This window comes from Uranotaenia lowii, chromosome 2, assembly GCF_029784155.1.
Source record: "Uranotaenia lowii strain MFRU-FL chromosome 2, ASM2978415v1, whole genome shotgun sequence".
Lineage (NCBI taxonomy): Eukaryota > Metazoa > Arthropoda > Insecta > Diptera > Culicidae > Uranotaenia > Uranotaenia lowii.
The window spans coordinates 35,466,204-35,488,899 of record NC_073692.1 but is presented as its reverse complement, the minus strand read 5'-3'; the positions used below and the strand labels follow the sequence as shown (position 1 = coordinate 35,488,899).

The following is a 22,696-nucleotide window of genomic DNA, read 5'->3' as shown; positions in this document are numbered from 1 at the left end:
GCCATAGAAACATATTTGGAAGAATGTTTTGGAATGCAAATAAATTTGTTTATTATTTAGAACTCATAGCGTCGCCGTACTAGGCGTCAGGAAGAAAAAGCGTAAATAAGAGGGTGCTTTGATTGTGATTTTTCAAATAACACGAAACGTTGAATGTCGTCGGTGAACTGCCACTTCAACGTCGAGACGCTCATGAACGTTTGTGACGTAGTAATCAAAACATTGAAAAAACTGATTCTCACACTCGTGCAAGGGCAATCTTGTCCCCACCTATAGATAAACCACATAGCCTATTTAGGGGTGATGATAGATGACAGGCTCAGCTTTACGAGCCATGTCATCTACGTGTGCAAGAGAGCGGCCGGCAATGGCCACGGCCGCACTCACACGGATGATGCTGAACTCCTCGGCCATCCGAAGTATTAAAAGGCGGATCCTGGCAAGTGTGACCACATCAATCTTGCGGTACGGAGCAGCGGCCTGGAGGTAGGCCCTGGGAAGAAACTGTAACCTGCAGCAACTTAGCAGCGTTCAGCGGCTGATGAACCTGCGGGTTATCAGCGGATACCGGACCATGTCGTCCGAAGCCGCCTGTGTAGTAGCGGGTGTCATGCCCATCTCGGTTTTGCTTGAGGAGGATGTCGATTGCTACGACAACAAAGACACGCCCAATGTAGGAGATCTCGCCAATGAGGACTCGATGTCCAACTGGCAGCAGCTGTGGGACAGCTCAACGAGAGGAAGGTGGACCCATCGTCTGATCCCGCACATCGGAAGCTGGATCGGCAGAAGGCACGGTAAAGTGAACTTCTATATGACGCAATTCCTGACTGGTCATTGATGCTTCATGAAGTACCACTACCGGTTTCGACTGGCTTCGGCCCAGATTGTGGGGACGTAGAGGTTTGCGAAACTGCGGGGATAAGACTTTACCTTCCTCGTAGCGGACCTCGAGGGAAGGGGGTTAACCACTGTCGGGGGATACCCACGGGTAGAAAGGCTCTCGATGCCGGGCGAGCCTCTCGAGTGGAGTAGGATATCGTCACCGTCGGGAAACATCCGAGTCGTAGCGTTCAAAGTCCCGAACGTGTGCCGTGACAGGCGCAAGTCCAGGACATGCTGCGCTCGATCTGGCACACAACGGACAGAAAAATCCGCGGGCCATAAATCCTAGGGTTGTCAGCCAAAGGGGGAGAAAGAAGACCGGACAACGGTCGATGTAGACTGACCCCATCGACGGGGGGCTGTCGAGTAGAGTGGGTCCGACCCCACGGTTTGAAGCTACAAAGATAAGGCAACATCTTCTGCGTAGCGAATGTCGTGGGTGCGCCGCGTTCGTGCGTAGGATGCTCTACCTTCGGGGAGTGTCCGAGTTGGGCGGTTTCCAACGACAGAAGCTGCGGGGATAAGACTTTACCTTCTTCGCAATGGAAATTGTTGGAAAAGGGTTATTCCGCGATCGGGAAATACCCACGGGTAGAGTGGCTCTCGACGCCAGGAGCCATTCGAGTTGGAGTGGGATGACGTCTTCGTCGGGAATCATCCGAGTCGTTGCGTTAAGTCTCGCGCGTATGCAGTGACAGGCGCGAGTTTAGGATAAGCTGCTCTCGATCTGGCACACGACGGGCAAAGTGGCGAACCTCGAATCCTGGAGATAAGAAGTCGGGCTTCGAGTCGTTAGAGGAGAGGTCAGGCCTCGAACCTCCAGGCGGAGAGGTTTGTGTGGTCAACTCCGAGTCTTTATGATAAGGGGTCAGGTCTCGAGTCGTGAGAGAAGGGACCAGGCTCTGTATCAACAAGAGGAGGGGTACAAGAGGTCACCTCGAGTCGTTACGAGGAGAGGTCAGATCTCAAGTCGTTATAGGAGAGATCTGACCTTGAATCGTGCAAAGGAGAGGTAAACCTCGAGTCGATGCGAGGAGGGGTCGGATCTCGAGTCGTTAGAGGAAAGATCAGGCCTCAAGTCGCGAACAGGAGAGGTTTGTGTGGGAATCTCGAATCATTGCGAGGAGATGTCGGTTCTCAAGTCGTTAGAAGAGAGTTCAGGCGTCGAGTCGTAAGGATGAGAGGTTTTGCTGAAAGTGGTCTCGTTAACGAGTATTGCCTTGGAGCGCACTAGCGCGAATAGACCTCTCGCTATTGAAGTATAGTGTGCTAAACAGTTCGCAGTGGGAACCAGGTCTGCGGCCCCAGGTAGAGTTTAGGGAGTAAGGGGTATACACGGAGTATATCATGAGTCTTCCCATTGTATCCATGGACCCAGAATAGCAACTGTGGTTACCAACTAAAAAAAAATCACAGCGACACAATTTCATCGCATTTGTACAAATGTGGTGTGATGTATGGCCTGCTTTAGAGCTGAAACCTGAAAAATCTGTAAACATTTCTCTATTGTCATAACGTCTGAACTAAGCTTTGATAAGGTTATGGAGCAAATATGAGAACGCCTGGCGCAAATCCGTTTTTGATACCTAGGTCATAACACTTACACCATCATCCTTTCTCGTTTTTTCACTTTGTTCTGAATGTCGGGCATGGAGAGAGATTTTTCCAGGGGAACCTTCTGCTGGAACAGCAGCTTGTGCAGGTTGTGCTCCGGTGTAACTTTCCGTTTCGGTTCATCGAGACCGTCATCGCCGGTGAAGGCTTCGTTGGACACTCCATTGCCTCGGAACTGATCCTTCCGGGAGAAGGTTCGCTGCAGGGTGGCTTGAATTTTTCGGATCGCTTTGTTCTCCGAAAGTTGTCGGTCGAATTTCGGGGGTGTTTGTGGTGACGGAGCCGTGTAGCTCTCCATCGCGAGCTTGGAAGTTCCCGGAGGATGTCGCTTGTTGATGATGGGTTTTTCGAACGAATTGTCTGTGGTTTTGGCTAGCGGTGATTCGAGGCTGGCGCTTTTGGGGTGTCCTGCGGAAAATTTCATCGGGATTTCTTTCGGTTTCTCCTGGATAACTTCGCTGTGTGAGGAAGACGGTGCCGTGGAACATCCTGCAATGACGGCCGGGATTTCACCATTGTGTAGACGCTCCTGTTCTTTTTCGAAGAAGCCGTGCAGGCGATTGGTCCATTCGCCTACCCCTCGTATGTGGAGCCAAATGTAGTCTTCCTGTTCGGGGGCACTACTCAGCGTAAACGGATGCCACTCGTACTTGGCAATGGCCGGAATGTTGACGAAGACGTAGTCCCCTGGCCGAAAGCAGAAATGAACCGGTCGCTTGATGACGAGGTGAGTGACCTTCGACGGAAGTAGCAGTCCCGAGGAGATGTACGTCTTGCCGTGCTCTGTTCGCATCCAAACTAATCTTTGGTGAATTATTGGTTACGCAGTGTTCTAGGACGGAGGTGACAGGTTAGGGCTATGGGTAACTTACCTAACGGTTCGCTCAACCAGATAGATGAAGCCGGGTACGATGAACCATTTCCAGAAATTCGGCCCATGGAACAGCACCAGTATCCAGAACGGGATGTATAACAGGTGGGTCCAGTAGAAAACCTAGCGGGAAAATCAAAAACAAATCATACGAAAAAATCGGTTGCCCAACAGAATCAAATTAAATGGAAAAAGTAGATCATAGAGTTAGCTTAAGGAAAAAAAGATGAAGAGTGTTAAAAATTCAATCGATGGAACTGTACTTCAAAGCTGCCTCCTCGTCGCACAAATGGCTGCGAACAGACAAACATCACCAGCAGGATCACGAACAGGGCCATTCCGGTCGGATTGGCGCATCCCGCGATGAGTCCGAAGTGCCCAGGCCGAGTCGTGAACAGCCACTCGGCCGTGGTGAAGTTCTTGACGTTGATAACCGGATCGTTGACCACAATCGTGGCTGTTTGTCGTTAGAGTGGTTCATAATATTTACACATATAGACATACATACATACACATGTTGATGGGTGTATTTACACGGATTCGGTGCAGGAAGTTGAAGAGTGAAAAAAACGGATGATGTAGAAGGATAACAGACAGAGGTTGGAGGTAGTAGTTCATATAGACAGATAGCAGAAATTGTGCGTGCACACAGATCAGGATCAAGGTGGTCATAGTTGATAGGCGTTGATCAGGCAGGCAGGCAGGATTACAGGCGATGGACAATCGATGGGATCACATAGAGACGACGTTCATCGACAGACGGGATCGGGTTTAATTAAAAAGAAATGCAATAAATTGAAGATTAGTTAGAAGGTAATCTAAATTTACTAGTTGTCGCAGTTGGTGGTAAGGTGCTTAGCTTTCAATGAGATCATAACACATTCCCAAGTATAAGAGGGATCTGAATCGTAATAATCAACAGGCGGTCTCGGTCTGTGTCTGCGAATGCTGTGTGATCGTAAAGTGGAATTATTATTACCGGTAGATCGGGCGGCCGTTTATTTCACTTCTAATGGACACATTTAGCAGACCGTTCGATTCGAGGGTTTATGGATCATGACCCAGTTGATACGCGTTAAACGTCTCTATATTGCTGCGGCTAAATCAAGCCAACAAAAGAGGTTGCAAAATAAACGGGACAGGATTTTTTTTTTAAATTAATAAATTTTCCTTTGACGCATTTTAAAATAAAATTTAAAAAATCGAAGCGTTAAAATTTTTTTTTTAAATTTTTGAACATTTTGAAACCAAACGTTAGTGAGAAAGATTCTAACGACTCAAATAGTAATAGCTGTCTTTATCTCTAAAGTAAAGTTTAATTAAAATGATTAAAACACGTTGACACCCATATGGACTAACAAGAGACCATCAACTGAAATAATACGTATAAATTAGTGTGGCAGCCAAACGGGTCATGTCGAATTTTGCAAACCGACCATATACATTTTGTAGATAGGCCCAAAACATTGACCTACGCAAAATTTCAGCTAAATTGAACTTTATTTAGAGGACCTAGAAATTCATGAAACGTTGAGATCTGGTGTTATCTCGAAAAAAAAAATTTCGGACAAAAATCGAAAGTCAAATCGTTATATTAGTCTCAAATCGAAATTCGATTTTTGGCAAAAACAATTTTTCGAGATATCACCAGATCTCGACGTTGTATACATTTTCAACTTATTTGGCATCAAAATTAGTATTCCAAATTTCCCTGAGTTCCTTGAGCAAAGGGGATTTGGTGATTGAAAAAAAAAAGTTAATTTTTTTTAGTTTCGAGATATCACCAGATTTTGACGTTTTATGCATGTTTAAATCATTTGGCATCAAAACTTAAAATTTGGTTTTTGCGATTTCCTTTGGTCTTCTTTTCGATGATTTTTTAGGGTTGAAAATACGAACCTTTAAGCGCTTGGAGGCATCGCTACATCAATCCCGATTGACTTGAAATTTTGCACATGTCATTTTTTCAATGTTCTTCCTTTTTTGACCCTCATGTTTCTCTCAAATTTTCCATCACCTTGAAAATTTCATGTACCCAGAGAGAATCATAAGATTTGAGCTTAAAAACTACTCGCTATCAAAAATATGTAATGACTGGATTCCAATGCCGTGCGAACGGTGGGGAAGGGGGATTGTTTTAGGGGTTTATCATTGTCAAAATTTTGAAAACTTCGATACAATTATGAAGTAAAGTCTGCTTCATTTAATATTGGAACACAAACAATTGCGTGTAGTTCAGTCATTTATTAACGAATTCATAATTTGTTTTTCATACAAATGTAGCATTTTCTTTACTCTTTCATAAAAAAAAATTAAAAAAATTATTCATTGCTGTTTCGAAGAAATTCTCGTACTTTTCCCGTAATACGGCACATTAGGCGGCGCACACCCTTTTCGTCCACCGTTTTGGCGATTTGATTCCACCATTCTTCATTTGAGTCATGTTCCTAACAAGTTTTCCCTTTGCCTTAAGCCTCTGCTTCGTGATTGCCCAGTATTTCTCTATCGGCCGGAACTGGGGACAGTTTGGGGGGTTGAGGTCCTTCGGTATTACGCTGACCCCGTTCGTTGCGTACCATTCCATAACCGTTTTGCTGTAATGACAGCTTGCGAGGTCTGGCCCAAACATTACTGGACGGTCGTGGGCACGAATAAACGGCAGAATCCGTTTCTGTAGGCACTCTTTTTTGTAGACTTCTGATGTCATTGTCATGTCAGTGAGAAAGACTTTGGTTTTCTGTCCACAACTGAATATCCCCTGCCAAATCATGTACTTGCGGGCGAATTTATCCGCAAGCACAAACTTAAATTTTGCAGGTACATCCCCCCGAGCCGTCGCCAAATAAAATTTTTGACCTGGGATTTGCCCAAAGTCCGCCTTCACGTAGGTCTCATCGTCCATCAGAATACATCCGTCGAACTTGGTCAGCACTTGGTCGTACAGCTTTCGAGCACGGATTCTGGCCACATTGTTCTGCTTCAGCGTCCGATTTGGCTGTTTGCTGGCTCGGAATGACCTTATTCCTTCCCGGAGACGAATTCGTCGCACCGTACTGTGAGCGGCCTGGAACTTATTGGCCAAATCGCGGTCTGAAAGATTGGGATTCCTCTTGACGGCCTTGATGACTTTCCCACGCAGTTTCCGGTCGACAGTTCCACTCCGACGCTTCGAATGCGGCTTCCGAGCCGTCGTCAATGTTTCCTTGTACTGCTTGATAACACGCCATACGGTATTTCTGGGCATTTTAAGCTGTTTAGCTAGCTTCGATGCCGACAACAATGGATTTTCAAGAAAACTGTGCACAATTTGATCTCTCCGTTCGGCTTCCATGGCGGTTGTTTACAAAATGCTATCGTTTGGTGTTATGACATAAATGCATGGTGAAAGGTAATGAATTTCCCGACACGTGGGTGAAAAAAGTTTCCAAATCCGTCCACTAGGAGCGCCACAATGAGCAAAATAATTTGTTCCAATATTAAATGAAGCAGACTTTATGTAGCAAAACACTTGTTAAATCAGCAATTTAAAAACTTTCAAGAGAAAACAAGGAAAAACACTTAGCTGGATCTGGATCCTCTTCATGTCTCGATGTCAAATGACCCAATATCGGTCCGAAGGGCCCAGCACCAGCCCATCTGTCACTTGAAAAACATAGTTTTTCCGGAGAAATTTTACTTAATATATTTCCTTTTACTTGAGATTATACTGAAAGGCTCTTCATTTCAACGAATAACTACAATTTTTTCCTTTTTTTTTGTTAATTAAGTCAAAAAATTCCTTCGGAAGAAAATTTTCAACGTTTCACTCCGGCGACGCCTACTCTTCTCCTTCAAGGGGAAACCAAAGCTTATCGGAAAAAATCAATTTTGATGCAAAATGTCTTAGCAATGCATATAACGCCGAAATCTGGTATTGTCCTGAAAAAAAAACTTGGGTTAAAAATTTATTCCTATAAAATATCAAAGAAAAATCAATGAAAACGCTTCGAAAATTCCTCAAAACTCGTATTTTGAGAATCTAATGATGCCAAATTGTCAAAATAACGTCGGATTTCTAATCCTTACTTACTTACTAACTTAATAGTCTCGCGTTGATTCTCCGGCGCATAAGGCCGTAGAAAAGACCTCCACTCTTGACAATCCAGCGTCTTCACGTGGTCCCAGTCAAAATTCTTGTCAACAACTCGAATTTCGGCGGCTAGGCTTCGCCGCTACGAGTTTCTGGGTCGGTCTGAACTTCTAATTGTTTGTTAAAAAAATTTTACCAGTGGCTAGAAAAGTTTTGCTGATTGATCAACTGGAAAGTACGGGTTACTTTATCTAGACATCCTTTTGACTTTTTTTTAACCATGATTAAAAAAAAAACATCAAAAAATATATCCACACAAGCGAGATCAACTGATTTTAAGCAAAGTCAGCTACTGTATACTTCATAAATCTTTAATTTTCATTTGTCAGGGCTTTCAAGGAGCGCACAATGAGGAAAAAAATTATAAACCACGAAGAAATTTAGTATCTTCCCTTTTCGGGATGAATAAACCTACCTGGTTTAAAATCCCCGAGAAAAAAAATCAAAGTATCTTCCCTCCTACTAAAAACAAATCTTTAAAAAACTACTATCCTTTAGTGAAAATGTCCAGAGAACCGATTGGACATAGTTTCAGACGCCGGACGAGTTCACGAACGAAGTTATAGTGCTTTTTTAACCCCTAATTCCCCTATATTTTGTAAACCATCCAGAGAAAAACTCATTTAGACTTGAAAACTTTGAACAAAAACAGACCTATTGTGCAAACTTTTCTCAGAAATTGAGGCTGTTTGAGCTACCGCACGCATTGAAAATAGGAATTTCGACTGTTTCTACCCTCAATTCCCCTGCATTTTTCTATTATTTCAGAAAAAAGCATATTCGGCCTTCTAAATTTTGAACCAAATGGGACGTATCATGAGTGATTTTTTCCGAGGAATTCAATGAAGGCTTGAGCAGCCGCATGCTTCAGATAATGGAGTGATGACTGTTTTACCCTCAATTTTCTTACATTTTTCAAATGGTTTAGAAAAAGGCATGTTCGGACTTAATTTCTTTTTTGCCAAATGTTACTCATCTTGTGTGATTTTTTTCGAGAAATCCAATGAAAGCTGTTTGAACCACCGCACGCTTCGGAAAATAATGTTATGGCTGTTTTTATCCTCAATTTCCCTACATTTTTCAATTATTTCAGAAAAAAAGCATGTTCGAACTTGAAAATTTTGAACAAAATAGAACGCATCTTTTGTTAATTTTTTTTTCAAAGAATCCAACGAAGAGTTATGGGTGTGTTACCCACAATTTCCACACAAAATGAGTGTGAAAACAGCTACAAATCCATTTTCCAAAGCGCGCGGTAGCTCAAACAGCCTCCATTGGATTTCGCGGAAAAAACTGCATTAGATAAGTCTCATTTGGTTCAAAACTTTAAAGTTCAAACATGCTTTTTCTGAACTATTTGAAAAACGTATAGGAATTGAGGGTAAAACAGCCTTAACTCCATTTTTTAATTCGTGCGGTGGCCCTAACAGGCTTCGTTGGATTCCTGGGAAAAAAATCACATAAGATTAGTCTTATTTGGTTCAAAATTTTCAAGTCCGAAAATGCTCATTTCTAAAATAATTGAAAAATGTAGAGGAATTGAGGGTAAAACCAGCCATAACTCCATTTTCCGAAGCTTTCGGTGGCTTAAATAGCCTCCATTGAATTTCGGAAAAAATCACATAAGATTAGTCTCATCTGGTTCGAATTTTTCAAATCCGAACATGTCTTTTCTTAACTATTTAAAAAATGTAGGGGGTTTGAGGATAAAAAGGCCATAACTCCCTTTTCCGAAGCTTTTGGTGGCTTAAATAGCCTTCATTGGATTCCTCGGTAATAATCGCACATGATACGTTCCATTTGGTTCAAAATTTGGAATGCCGAACATGCTTTTTGATTAAATAATTGAAAAACAGACATAACTCGATTTTATGAAGCGTGCGGTTCAAACAGCCTCCATTCGGTTTCTTAAAAAATTGCACAAGATAGGTCTATTTTTGTTCAAAGCTTTTAAGTCTAACTAATTTTTTTTTCTGGATTGTAAACAAAATATAGAGAAATTAGGGGTTAAAAAGGCACTATAACTCCGTTCGGAAGTTCGTGCGGCGCCTGAAACTATGTCCAATCTCTTCTCTGAACATTTTCACTAGAGAAAAGTACTTTTTCATGGATTTGTTTCGAGTAAGAGGGGAGATATTGAATTTCCTCGCTGTTTATACCATGCGCGGTCCTATCACCCCGATCACCCCCCCCAAGCGACAAAAAACCGTTATAAAATACCCGAAAAAGCTCGAATGTTTATAAAAAGTTGGAACTTTTCTTAGTTGATGTGTTTTTAAATTTTCAAAATTTTCCACTCCGTGGGGGTGTTTATTCAACAAAAAAGTTAATTTATCACTTGAAAGGCTGAATATTGGGAAAAGTCGGTCCACCAAACTCAAGTAGCTGTAACTTGTGATTCCCTGGACTGAATTATACCAAATAACTTTTGTTGATAAGTAACTCAACAAAAATATGTTGTTGAGAGTTGATTTTGAATGTGCTTTTAATGAAATGTAGGGACAACTTTTTTAAAATTGTCACTAATTTCCTTCATATGCCTAAATAAACACGAGCAAATCGTAATAAATTTTATATTCGAATTCGGAGCTTCTAAATTCTTGATTTTGTTTTGAATTTTAATGAAATAACAAATTTGAAAAAGTCATATAGGGGGGTGAATATGGTTATGACACTGAAATAATGGAAATATTTGTTCTGTTGTCATCATACATTTATTGCCTTCAATATACAATTTCTTTTTTATTTGCTCAGATTTAAAGAAAACAATAGAAAAAAATCATTAAACTATAAACGTACGGATTCATATGATTGTCAATTTTCTTTATTTTTAGAAATTTCTACCATGTTTAATGGATTAACAGATCTTGGTCGTTCTAAGAAGTAAAAAAAAAAACCTTTGGCCTTCAAGTGTTAAATTACCTTTATTGTAAGAAATTTGAATTTAAGTCAAATTATCCATCGGAGTGATCAGTTTTCCAGTAGGGGTTTAAGAAACGACCATCTAACTTTCTAATCTTTCTTTTTGTCTTTTAGTCACCAATATTTAAAATTCAATCGTAATAAACAACAAGTATTGATGCCGCATTAAATTCATTTTTGATGAAGTTTTGAGCAGCGAAAAGCTTACCATTTGTTTTTTTTTGTATTTCAAAATATTTAAAAAAAATTATCAATTCAGAATCAGGAAAAATCATTCTAATAAAACTTCACTTAAAGAATAAAAAGCTAATACATATCTGAAATTAAAATACAAATTTGAATTTAAAATTTAGTTTTTTTCTTTTGTTTACAGCTGGTTTATTGAGAATTTTTAAACTTTATAAGGTCATATCAGATGTCTAATGTTAACCTCATTTTAAAATCTAAAGTATAGTGCTATTTTCACTAGTGTTTAATACAAGGAATTCTAGACTTATTGCAAAATAAGAATTCAGATTCTGAACCACAGTAAAGATTCTCTTTGGCGATTTTTTCCACCCTCAATTTTCCACCATTGAAGTATGAATTATAAACTAAAAATGATTAACCTACATTATGAAATTAAAAAACAAAAATTTAAATTTCAGATCTGATTTTATTTAATTCTGTTTGAAATGTTTCACATCAAACATTCATATTATGGATGACCATGAAAAAAATTCATGTACTGCCAAACAGAAATCGAATATAAAATATTCGTAATAAAAGTTTAAATTTTAAAAAATTTTCTCAAGAGATTTCAGCAACAATAAATCGAAAAAAAGATCACGTGTTATCACTCACGTGCGTTCCTATGAGTTTTTAGAGCCAAAAAGAAACAAAAATGTATTTATAAAATCTGTTTCAATATGAAGGAATTGGTTTTGGCGATAGAGATTCAAATTCATCTCCAGAACCCAAAATCTGCATTCAAAACTATAACGCAAGCCACAGATCCCATATTTTCCAAAGTGCAAAGAACTTGAAAACTGATTTTGACATATTAAGGAGCACAAAATGCAAATTTGTATTTTTAATCAGCTCTTGATTCCGGTATAAATTTTGAAAATACAAGGTTCATTGAAAAAAAATTTTGCACTTTTTAGCAAAAGTGTAAAATATCAAAAAGATTTAGAAAAAAAGATTTTAACTTAATGATTAATTTTAATGAAGACTGTGAGTAATTTACCATGAGAAAAAATAATAGATGTAAGTATCTGTTCCCATTTTGTAAAATAAGATAATTATCTAGACGAAATATGTATTATTTTTTTCGGTTATTTGTTACTTTTTGGCATTCTTCCCTCTAATCTGTATTGTTGAATGAATAATGGATAATGAAAAGATTTTAAATATTTTTTGTTGTTCATGTAGGTCTACTGCGATGTTTTAAAATTAATGAATGCCAGAGAATAAGAAGGGAGAAAAAAAATCTGACAAAAAAATCGAGTTTGAGACGAAAAAATCTTCCAAATTCAGTTTGCATGCGCTTAATTTTTCCCTTGTCAATTAAAACTATCCCCTTATCATTCCACTATTTTTTCGGCAACAAGGCAATCTATCATGCTAAACAGTCAGAAGATCTTTTAGTGCTTTCAGCTTATCTACACAATAATATTGAAATTTAAAATTAAAATTTAGCTTAAGGTTTGATATTCTGAATTCGAAAGCTCGGCCATTTCAATTGCAAATAATTGAGACTCTTCACTAAAAAAAAGTATAACATTCGGAATAAACCCTTCGTTTCATCATCTTTTTTATAGCAGAAAATTATTATCAAATGAAGAATTATGTGAAGGTATGTACCTACGGTTTATTCTACTAAATTTATATTGAAAGTGTTTATTTTATATATTGTGTTTCTAAATTTGAAAATAATAATACTAAATTTCCAAATCACGATTCAGTAAAATATCCCAAATAAAATTTAATGCCCGTTAGTCATGCTTGTTGATTAGTTTTTCGGCCTTATTGGCGAAAAATAAAATACTTCCGAAAAATTATAAAATATGAAAGCGCCAATATTTAGAAGCTCAGGAAAAAAAATGAAGATAGCTTGAATGTTTTTTTCTACATTCTCATCTCTCAACAACGTGTGTATTATTTTCATTGAAAAAAATACATTCATAACGAGAAAATCTTTACAGAGCTCTTGAAGTGACAATTTTCAAACACCAGATATACTTACAAATTTAAAAAAAAAAATAGCAACATATTTTCACGGTGGATATTATAGATTCGCTGGTTGTTAAATAAAAGGATGTGTAAGTTGTGTAGACGAATATTGAAATGAGTAAATTGATAAAGTTTTCATTATTCATCTCTTGTTTCATACTTTTTTAAATACATGTTGTTCAGTGAAATTCATGAGGGAAAAAGGAGCATTGCGCCGCTTAGACTGTAGACTCATTTGCAACCATAACTTCCCCCCCCCCCCTCAATCCCTCCCCGCTCCTTCCGCTCACTCAAATAATTATTTTTTTTTCACTAGATATTAACGTTCCTTTATATTGACTGATTTTTGAAAATAGGAAAATCACCCCCCCCCCCCCAAGAGCCAGCGCTAGGACCGCGCCTGGTTTATACACTTTTTCCCCATTGTGGAGCGTTTTATGAATCATTGGGGGTCCCAGAAGACAGTTTTTTACTTGGGTACGCTCAAGGTTTTTTTATACACTAGGTTCTCCGACTTTCACAGTAAGTAGGCGAGGAGTGAGCGGGGCTCTCAATGTGTTTGTTTATTTTTTGCTCAGATTTTCTGTGGTTTGTTGGTAAACAAACTTCATGAGTTCCGCATAGTTGCATAGCCTACATAGCCAAAATGGCTGAATCGGGAATTCGATATTCGGTAACACCTCCTGTATATATACACACACCTTGGGTATGCTAAGCAAAAGTTACAAACTTCAAAAAATATCGTACTGTCACTCTATAGGATGGATTAGGGTTGAAATGTTTATTGTGACATATAGTTTTCCGTGAAAATTTAAAATAAAAAATATAAAATCAGGCAGATCCTGAAAAATCCGGCACATTGGCAACTCCGACTCGGAATTTTAGTCGAGCGAGCACATGATCGATTGCTTCGGTCTTGCCGCTACTTACGGTCCACAGTGGTCTAAAACAGTGGTTTTCAAAGTGGTCCGTACCGCCCCCTTGGGGGCGGTGAAGACCTTCAAGGGGCGGTGAGAACGATTTTGATTTTTGGGGGGCGGTGAAAAGGCTCAAGGGGGCGGTGGGATGATAACTTAACTTTTTTTTTCTTATGTGTATATCTGTACAGATAAATCGAATTCAGTTTCGTTCGAGCATTCGTCGAGTGCAGTTCGTTCGTCGGTTTGCTGCGGGTCGTTGGTTATACCTATTTAAGAATCATTCGTTGCCGTTTTGTTCGCCTTGTGCTTGCTTGGTTCTCGGATGGAGGAGAAAAATCGAAATAAGTTCCATCTCGTATTGCTTGTGATTTGTCTCCGGTTTCAGTACCACAACGGAAAAATTTAGTGAATGAAAAGACAAACCGCAAAATTCCGAATGAACGCCGAAAAGGAAACGTTGGTGTTACGCGTGTACAAAAATTTGTTTTTTCGACCTGGATGTTCAGTGTGACGAAAAATTAAAATCAAAAACGAATTCGATCTTATTGTATTCGAAAAATGCAACAGGATAATGAAAAGCAATTAAGTGATGGTCGATATTATCGGGAGTGAAAATTTCATTTGAATGCAGTAAATATGGCGTCTTTTAGTGCTCTTGCGATTCCGGGTTCCACGCAGCACGCAGCGCAGCAAGCTACATTGGCGGGCTTCACAGTCGTAGATATGTGTGCGTGTGTTGTATAGAATTTTGAGAGCGGGGTACGTTTACGAAAACGAGATTTCTCCGACTCTTTGATGTTCTGCTGAACCTGGTGCTGCAAGTGGAAGCCTCTAAAATCGAAGGACGGAGAGGAAGCCAGTATGCAGACTCGACGGAACAAATGCGGTGAGATCAATCTGGTTTTCAAAAGCTTTGATAATTAGTGTTTTTTAATAAACATCTGAGAAATATTAGAATGTATTCATTGAGATTTTTTATGGCCTTTAGAACTGAAATACTTCTTAATTAAAGAGGATTTATGGCTTTTCTTATTTTTTTATATTATTTGAACTTTGTTTTTTTTTGAAAATTTCATTTTCGTAAAATAAAATAATAAAACTTTGATTTTAAAAATGTGTTCCATTTGAAATACTTTAAATACTGAAATTGAAAACTAATGAAAGATTTTTTTTTGAATTGTTGAACATCCTTAAGATTCAAATCCTGGAAATAGGATGTTATGAGTCAAAGATATTCTTGAAAATTCGGAATTCTAATGTTTGTTATTTGAAATTTTGGAAACTTGAACCTTTAAAATTTTGAAACCTTCAGAAATTTATGTTTATTTCTTTAATGTTGTATATTAGAATGAATTTCAAGTGTGCATTCATCATAGAAGATGCAGTGTATGAACAGTCTCAGACATGTTCTAAGTATGCGTTTATTCTGATTATCTGCCCTAATAATTTTACCTTTCAGATTCGTATCCTTTTTTCAATAAATTAAATTTTTCCATATTATATATTACTGTTTTATATATCCTATATTTTGAGTAGTTTTCCTTACCGCCCTATATTATTTTTATACCATCATATATATATATATATATATATATATATATATATATATATATATATATATATATATATATATATATATATATATATATATATATATATATATATATATATATATATATATATATATATATATATATATATATATATATATATATATATATATATATATATTTAGAAGGAATGCATCTGGGGCTAACCCAAGGAAATTATTGCAAGCGGCACGGGTAGCCGGCCATTGTAGGTTTCTGAGGGTTGGATGCCTTCCTTCGACGAACCATCGGACCGTGGAAGACCTTCGAAGGCCAAGCCACACAGACATAGGCAGGACCTTGCTACCGATGGGGGAACCATACATACATACATACATCTGTACAGATAACTCGAATTTGCAAACAAAAATGCAAATTTGTTTTCTTTCAGTGCGTTGTCATTGAATGGAATCAGCAACACTGCAATGATGAATGAATTTTGTTCCATAATGATGACTGTTGGAAGGAAGAGGTAAGACATACATCGAGCTTCCTTTACCTATATTTCGGATTCTGGCTCGCTTCTTGAAGAAGTGGGAAAGCAATATACATCTCAATTTCCGTGAAGAGAGAGTGAGCATAGTTTTACTTTTTTGTCAATCATTGAGAACGTACAAATACAGATTTAATATGCAATATTCATGCGTTGAGTTTCGTTGAGTTGAAATAAAAGGTGCCATTTTTTGAAAGCGTGCAGTGAAGTGAACGACTTTATTTTCTCTGTGGAGGCTCTTAGCATCGTTTGATTACATTTTTTATGGTAGGTGAGTTATATAAGGTGTTTGAACGAATTGGAAATACAATATATTTTATTTCATAGACAAAATAATGGCAGAATCAAAAAAGAAATGTCGTCAATACCATGTTAAATATTTGAAATTCGGATTCATTCCATCGCCTCGAAACCAGCAGCTGCCGATGTGTTTGATATGTCAACGTACATTATCAAATGAAGCAATGAAACCATCACGTTTGGAGGAGCATATCACGAAAATGCATCCTGATAAAAAGAACAACGATTTGAAATACTTCATCAATCTTCGTGACAACTTCAACAGGAAACCAAATCTTTCAGGTATGTTATAACATTTTCTAGTTTTGTCATTTGAAGAATGTTTCTAAGTGCAGTACATTTTTTTAGAAATGTTCTCAATTTCTTCTCAAAAGAATACTGATGGAATTCGAGCATCATACAATATTTCACTTATGATTGCCCAATCAGGGAAATCTCATACAATTGGTGAAGATCTGATCTTACCAGCTGTAGGAGAAGTTTTGAAAACAGTACTTCGTCAACCTGCTTCCGAAATTCTTAAAAAAAATCCTCTGAGTGATAACACGGTTCAAAGACGAATCGATGATATGGCCAACGATGTGGAAAGGTCGTTGTGTGATTTTCTGCGAAAAACACGTTTTTCCGTTCAGTTTGACGAATCGACCTTGCCGGGAAATGAATCTTTACTGTTAGCTTATGTCCGTTTTCCAAAAGGTGATCAGCTGCTCCAAGAGATGCTCTTTGCCAAATGTCTCGATACTGAAACCAAGGGTAAAACGATTTTTCAAGTCATTCGTGATTTTTTTGTGGATAAGGAAATTCCTTTTCAAAATATCCTATCGATTGCTACTGACGGGGCTCTAGCAATGGTCGGTCGTCACCAAGGATTAATAGCACATTTTAAAACAGTGAATCCCAATTTAATAGCTATTCACTGCGTAATTCATCGTCACATCTGGTGGCAAAAAATTTAAGTGAAGGATTGCATCAATCGATGCAGGTGGCTATTAATGCGATAAATAAAATTAAACGAAGTGCATTAAACACCAGCATATTTGCTGAGTTTTGTAGTGATGTCGGAGAAGATTTCACGCGACTACTGATGCAAACTGAAATACGATGGCTATCAAAAGGAAATTGTTTAAAACGTCTTTATTCACTTTTTGACTCGGTTGTGGAATTTTTGCAGAACAAAGACAGTCTACTGAGCAAAAATTTAAAAGAATGTAAAGTAGATATTGCATACTTAACCGATATTTACGAGAAATTCAACGAAAATAACCTAAAACTACAGGGAGACGATACAAATTTGATAAAAACAAAAACAGTTGTTACGGCGTTTTTGAACAAACTTGTGCTCTACAAACAAAATCTGGGCCATAGGGAATTCACCCAGTTTGACCATTTGGCATCGTTTTCTCAAACAAAGACTGTTGAGGATGAAAAACTTTTCTTATACTGCGAACATCTTAGAATTCTTCAAGAAGATTTGAAAAAACGGTTCAACGACATACTCAACCTAAGTATTCCTGCTTGGATTTTTGATCCGTTCAATTACGAAGGACATGTTGAAGTGGCATTGCAAGAATTAATTGCCGAATTAATAGCAGATGAAGAATTGAAACCAAAATTTGATAGAGGGTATCAGAGTTTTTGGCTTCAGGAATCAGTTCGAGAAAAATATCCATTGCTCTGGAAAACGGTAGAGTTGTATTTCATTGCATTTCCTTCATCCTACCTCGTAGAGCGTGGTTTCAGTATTGTAACTGATCTACTCACGAAGAAGCGAAACAGACTCTTAATATCACAGAGAGGAGATCTTAGACTACGACTTACTCAACTGAAACGTATCTTGATAGGTTGATCAGTGCAGTTCAAGCACACCCGTCTCATTAACATGTATCTATGTACCAAGAGTAAAATAAAATGTAACTTTCTATGTAGTTTTAACCCCAAAAATTTTGATTGACCCGAAAATTCCTCAGGGGGGCAGTGAGGTTTTAAAAGTTGAAAAAGGGGGCGATAGGTGAAAAAAGTTTGAAAACCACTGGTCTAAAAGGACCTGAAGTGGAACTTTTTCCCTAGTGCTTTCATCTTTCATTTTAGCTGCTAAGGTGTCTTCACAACATTTACTTGTCCCCCAAAACGTGATACTATTAAAAATAAGTCGCAGCCTACTACGATCAGGGTTCAACAAAACGCACTCTTTTAAGCGGGCCATAGACTACACAAATTGGCCTGTACAAATTCGATGATTCCGCGTCGATTGTTTGATCTATGCTCGCCCATACACTATACAAACATATTTCACGCGAACACAAATGATTGCTGGCGAAAACAGCAACAGCAACAAAAAAAACCATCTCCACCCCGGCTGGGAGAATGTTTTGTACAAAATATTTCGATCCCGACCGATTTCACTCCAACCGTTTGGGCGCTCATTCAAGCAGTGCCATACACTATGCAAATCGTGCTCACAGCGACAAAATTTCATCGAATTTCATCGCATTTGTACAAATGTTGTGTAGTCTGTGGCCCGCTTTAGACGCGCGCGGCACACGCAAACCATTTCTCTCGAGCGAAACACTTCTTCGTTTGCGTTCTGGCCGTTGACGCGCTCTCGCTCGAAACAAAAACACGCTCGCTCAATCTTTTCCGCTCGTTCTCGTCGACGAGATGCACTATCCGAAATCTGCGCGAGCGGCCGAGTCAAACAGGCACGGCTAGCTCTCGCGCGTCCTAATCGAGCGGCGGGTGAGGCCTCTCTTTTGGCTCAAAGTGCAGCGCGCGGCGGCTCTCCGAATGTTCCGAGGCGGCCCTCTTTTCGTCACCGGGCGGCGCGCACGGGCTCGAGTGAGGGCCTTGTGTTTCGTTCGTGTTTCTGTTTGCAGTGCCGATTGAGAAATCTGTGTGTATGATTTCATCAACAGGATAGTTAAAATATATGTAAGCGCGCAATGGGATTTGCACAGTACGAGGCATTTTCGTGCAAGGTCTTGCACGACGGTGTTTTGTCCGAACCAATCCCGGTAACTGCTGGAGTGAGACAAGGATGTATTTTGTCACCGTTGCTTTTTCTCATCGTAATGGATGAGATCTTGACTGGATCGATTGACTGTAGACCAAACCGAGGATTGCCGTGGAATCCTTCAACCATGGAGCAACTGAACGACCTTGACCTGGCAGACGATATTGTTTTGCTCGCCCAAACACAACAAGACATGCAGAGCAAACTCGACGACCTCACCGAAAGCTCCAAGACAGCAGGCCTCAAAATCAATGTCGGAAAGACCAAGTCGATGGAAATCAATACAGAAAATCGTTCCAATTTCGTGGTAGCTGGAAAACAGGTTGAGACAGTGGAGTGCTTCCAGTATCTTGGTAGCCAGATTACGCCTGATGGTGGTACCAAGAAGGACATCGAAACCCGGATCAGAAAAGCCCGATTTGCGTTTGCGAGTCTCCGAAACATCTGGCGGTCACGCCAGATCTCTCTACGAACTAAGATCCGAATCTTCAACTCAAACGTCAAATCCGTATTGCTGTACGGGTGTGAAACGTGGTGCACATATGCGGTGACGACGCGAAAACTGCAAGTTTTTGTGAATCGCTGCCTGCGGAACATCATCCGCGCTTGGTGGCCTGGCAACTGGATCTCAAACGTTGAACTTCATCGCCGGTGTCATCAAAAGGCGCTAGAAATCGAGATTCGGGAACGTAAGTGGAGATGGATTGGGCACACGCTGCGAAGAGATGAAAACGAGATTTGCAGAGAGGCGCTTGACTGGAATCCAGATGGGCATCGAAGAAGAGGCAGGCCCAAAAGCTCGTGGCGGCGAAGTCTAGCCGCTGAAATTCGCACAGTTGACGAGAACCTTGGCTGGCAGCAAGTGAAGACGCTGGCTCCGGATCGCCAGCAGTGGAGATCTTTTATCTCAGCCCTATGCGCCGGTCAATCGGCGTTGGACCCTTAGGTAGGTAGGGGGCAATGGGATTTGGCGGAGGGTTATAAGAATTAATGTAGGAGGTTAACATTACCCATTAGTAACAGTTACCAGCACTAGTAACTATGAAAAATTTACCATGAAATAGTAAAATTTCGCAAAAAATGCCTAATGAAAGAGTTTTACACAAGGATTGTTAAAATGAATGTTAAAAATATGTTTAGCCGCTAGTAATAGTTACCAGCATCAATAACTATGAAAAATTTACCTTGAAATAGTAAAATTTCGCGAAAAACGCCAAATCAAAGAGCTTTACACAAGGATTGTTAAAATGAATGTTAAAAATATTCTAGTCACTAATAATAGTTACCAGCACTAGTAACTATGAAAAATTTACCATGCAATAGTAAAATTTCGCAAAAAATGCCTAATGAAAGAGCTTTACACAAGGATTGTTAAAATGAATGATAAAAATGTTCTAGCCTCTAGTAATAGTTACCAGCACTAGTAACTATGAAAAATTTACCGTGAAATTGTAAAATTTCGCGAAAAACGCCGAATGAAAGAGCTTTACACAAGGATTGTTAAAATGAATGTTAAAAATATTCTAGCCACTAGTAATAGTTACCAGCACTAGTAACTATGAAAAATTTACCATGCAATAGTAAAATTTCGCAAAAAATGCCTAATGAAAGAGCTTTACACAAGGATTGTTAAAATGAATGTTAAAAAGTTCAAGCCACTAGTAATAGTTACCAGCAGTGTTCGGCAATAAAGCGCTAATCGTTAATTTGTCTGCCGAGTTTTTGTTAGATAATTATCGTTTCCATTTATTTTTTCACCAAACTTTTGTACTAGCAGATAGACAAACGTCACCACAAGTAATCAGTCAAGGAAGAATGCTGATACATGCTTTTTTCTAGTGTCTGGCGTTAAATCGCTAATCGCTAACTAGTCCGCTACTTTTTTATTTTCTTACGGGATTTCTGTTGAAAAAACGGATAAACAAACTCCATTAGGTGCAATTATTTAAGCAGGAATGCTGATAAATGTTATTTTCTATAAAATGATGGAGTTTATTGAGCCGTAATTTCTCCAAAAATAATGTTAAACAATAAATATACAAGCAAGAATGTAGCGGACTAACTAGCGAATAGCGTATTAATGCCGACCTCTGGTTACCAGCACTAGAAACTATGAAAAATTTACCGTGAAATAGTAAAATTTCGCGAAAAACGCCGAATGAAAGAGCTTTACTCAAGGATTTTTAAAATGAATGTTAAAAATGTTCTAGCCACTAGTAATAGTTACCAGCACTAGTAACAATGAAAAATTTACCATGAAATAGTAAAATTTCGCAAAAAACGCCAAATCAAAGAGCTTTACACAAGGATTGTTAAAATGAATGTTGAAAGTATACCAGCCTTTAGTAATAGTTACCAGCATTAGTAACTATGAAAAATTTACCATGCAATAGTAAAATTTCGCGAAAAATGCCAAATCAAAGAGCTTTACTCGTAGAATGTCGAAATGAATGTTGGAACATCCTAGCAACTAGTTTTAGTTATCAGCACTGGTAGCTATGGTTAATTGCAATAGTAAAATTTCGCAAAAAACGCGAAATTTTAATATTGCATGGTAAATTTTTCATAGTTACTAGTGCTGGTAACTATTACTAGTAGCTAGAATATTTTTAACATTCATTTTAACAATCCTTGTGTAAAGATCTTTCATTTGGCGTTTCTCGCGAAATTTGACGATTGCATGGTAAATTTTTCATAGTTACTAGTGCTGGTAACTATTACTAGTAGCTAGAATATTTTTAACATTCATTTTAACAATCCTTGTGTAAAGCTTTTTCATCAGGCATTTTTTGCGAAATTTTACTATTTCATGGTAAATTTTTCATAGTTACTAGTGCTGGTAACTATTACTAGTAGCTAGAATATTTTTAACATTCATTATAACAATCCTTGTGTAAAGCTCTTTGATTTGGCGTTTTTCGCGAAATTTTACTATTTCATGGTAAATTTTTCATAGTTACTAGTGCTGGTAACTATTACTAGTGGCTAGAATATTTTTAACATTCATTTTAACAATCCTTGTGTAAAGCTCTTTGATTTGGCGTTTTTCGCGAAATTTTACTATTTCATGGTAAATTTTTCATAGTTACTAGTGCTGGTTACTATTACTAGTATGTATTTTAAAACTTGTAACATTGATTTTTATAACCCTCCTCTCAAGGCTATTGCGTGCTTCTATCTGTTTTACCATATCTTTTGATTTAATTATTCGCACAGATTATGCCGTCGGCCCTCAATTACGAAAACACGGCGAACACTCCGTGTGCTAAAGAGAGCCGCGCGCGCCGTCCGGTGAGCCGCCGTGTCCTCTCGGTAGATGCTCGGTGTTCCTACACGCACGCGGCAGAAAAACGCAAACGCAGTTTCCGAACCGCTCGCGCTCTCGAATAGGCGCGCGCGGATTCGCTCTGCTCAAAAATTTTCAATCTGCGTTTTGGTCGCAAATTTCTCGAGAGAATTTCGAGCAATCAAATGTGCCCGTGAACCGAGAACGAAAGAGCTGCGTTTTATTTGCTCTTTCTCATTCGACGCACTCCTGCGTGTTGAACCCTGACTACGATAAAACAAAAAAACACTAATACTTTTATTTTTGAGGAGATAGAGACAAAATTTGTTTTATAAAGTTTCCTTCCGAAGTTATCGAAATTTCGAGCGACGTGGGCTAGTGTTGGGCCCACCGGACCGATTTTGGATCATTTGACATCGAGACACGGAAAGGATTCAGATTCAGCTAAGTGTTTTTCCTTGTT

The 22,696-nt window shown here is 38.8% G+C and overlaps 1 protein-coding gene across 1 annotated transcript in view; it reads right to left on the bottom strand.

The window, feature by feature from the left end:
- The window catches only part of LOC129746177 (NADPH oxidase 5), a 357,046-nt gene that overhangs the window by 6,014 nt on the left and 328,336 nt on the right, over positions 1-22,696 (bottom strand). The window contains exons 12-14 of the mRNA XM_055739712.1: positions 3,634-3,827; positions 3,372-3,493; positions 2,490-3,302 (exon numbers count right to left, since the gene is read on the bottom strand). Of these exons, the coding sequence (XP_055595687.1) occupies positions 2,490-3,302; positions 3,372-3,493; positions 3,634-3,827 (1,129 nt within the window). The remainder of the gene's footprint in view (positions 1-2,489; positions 3,303-3,371; positions 3,494-3,633; positions 3,828-22,696) is intronic.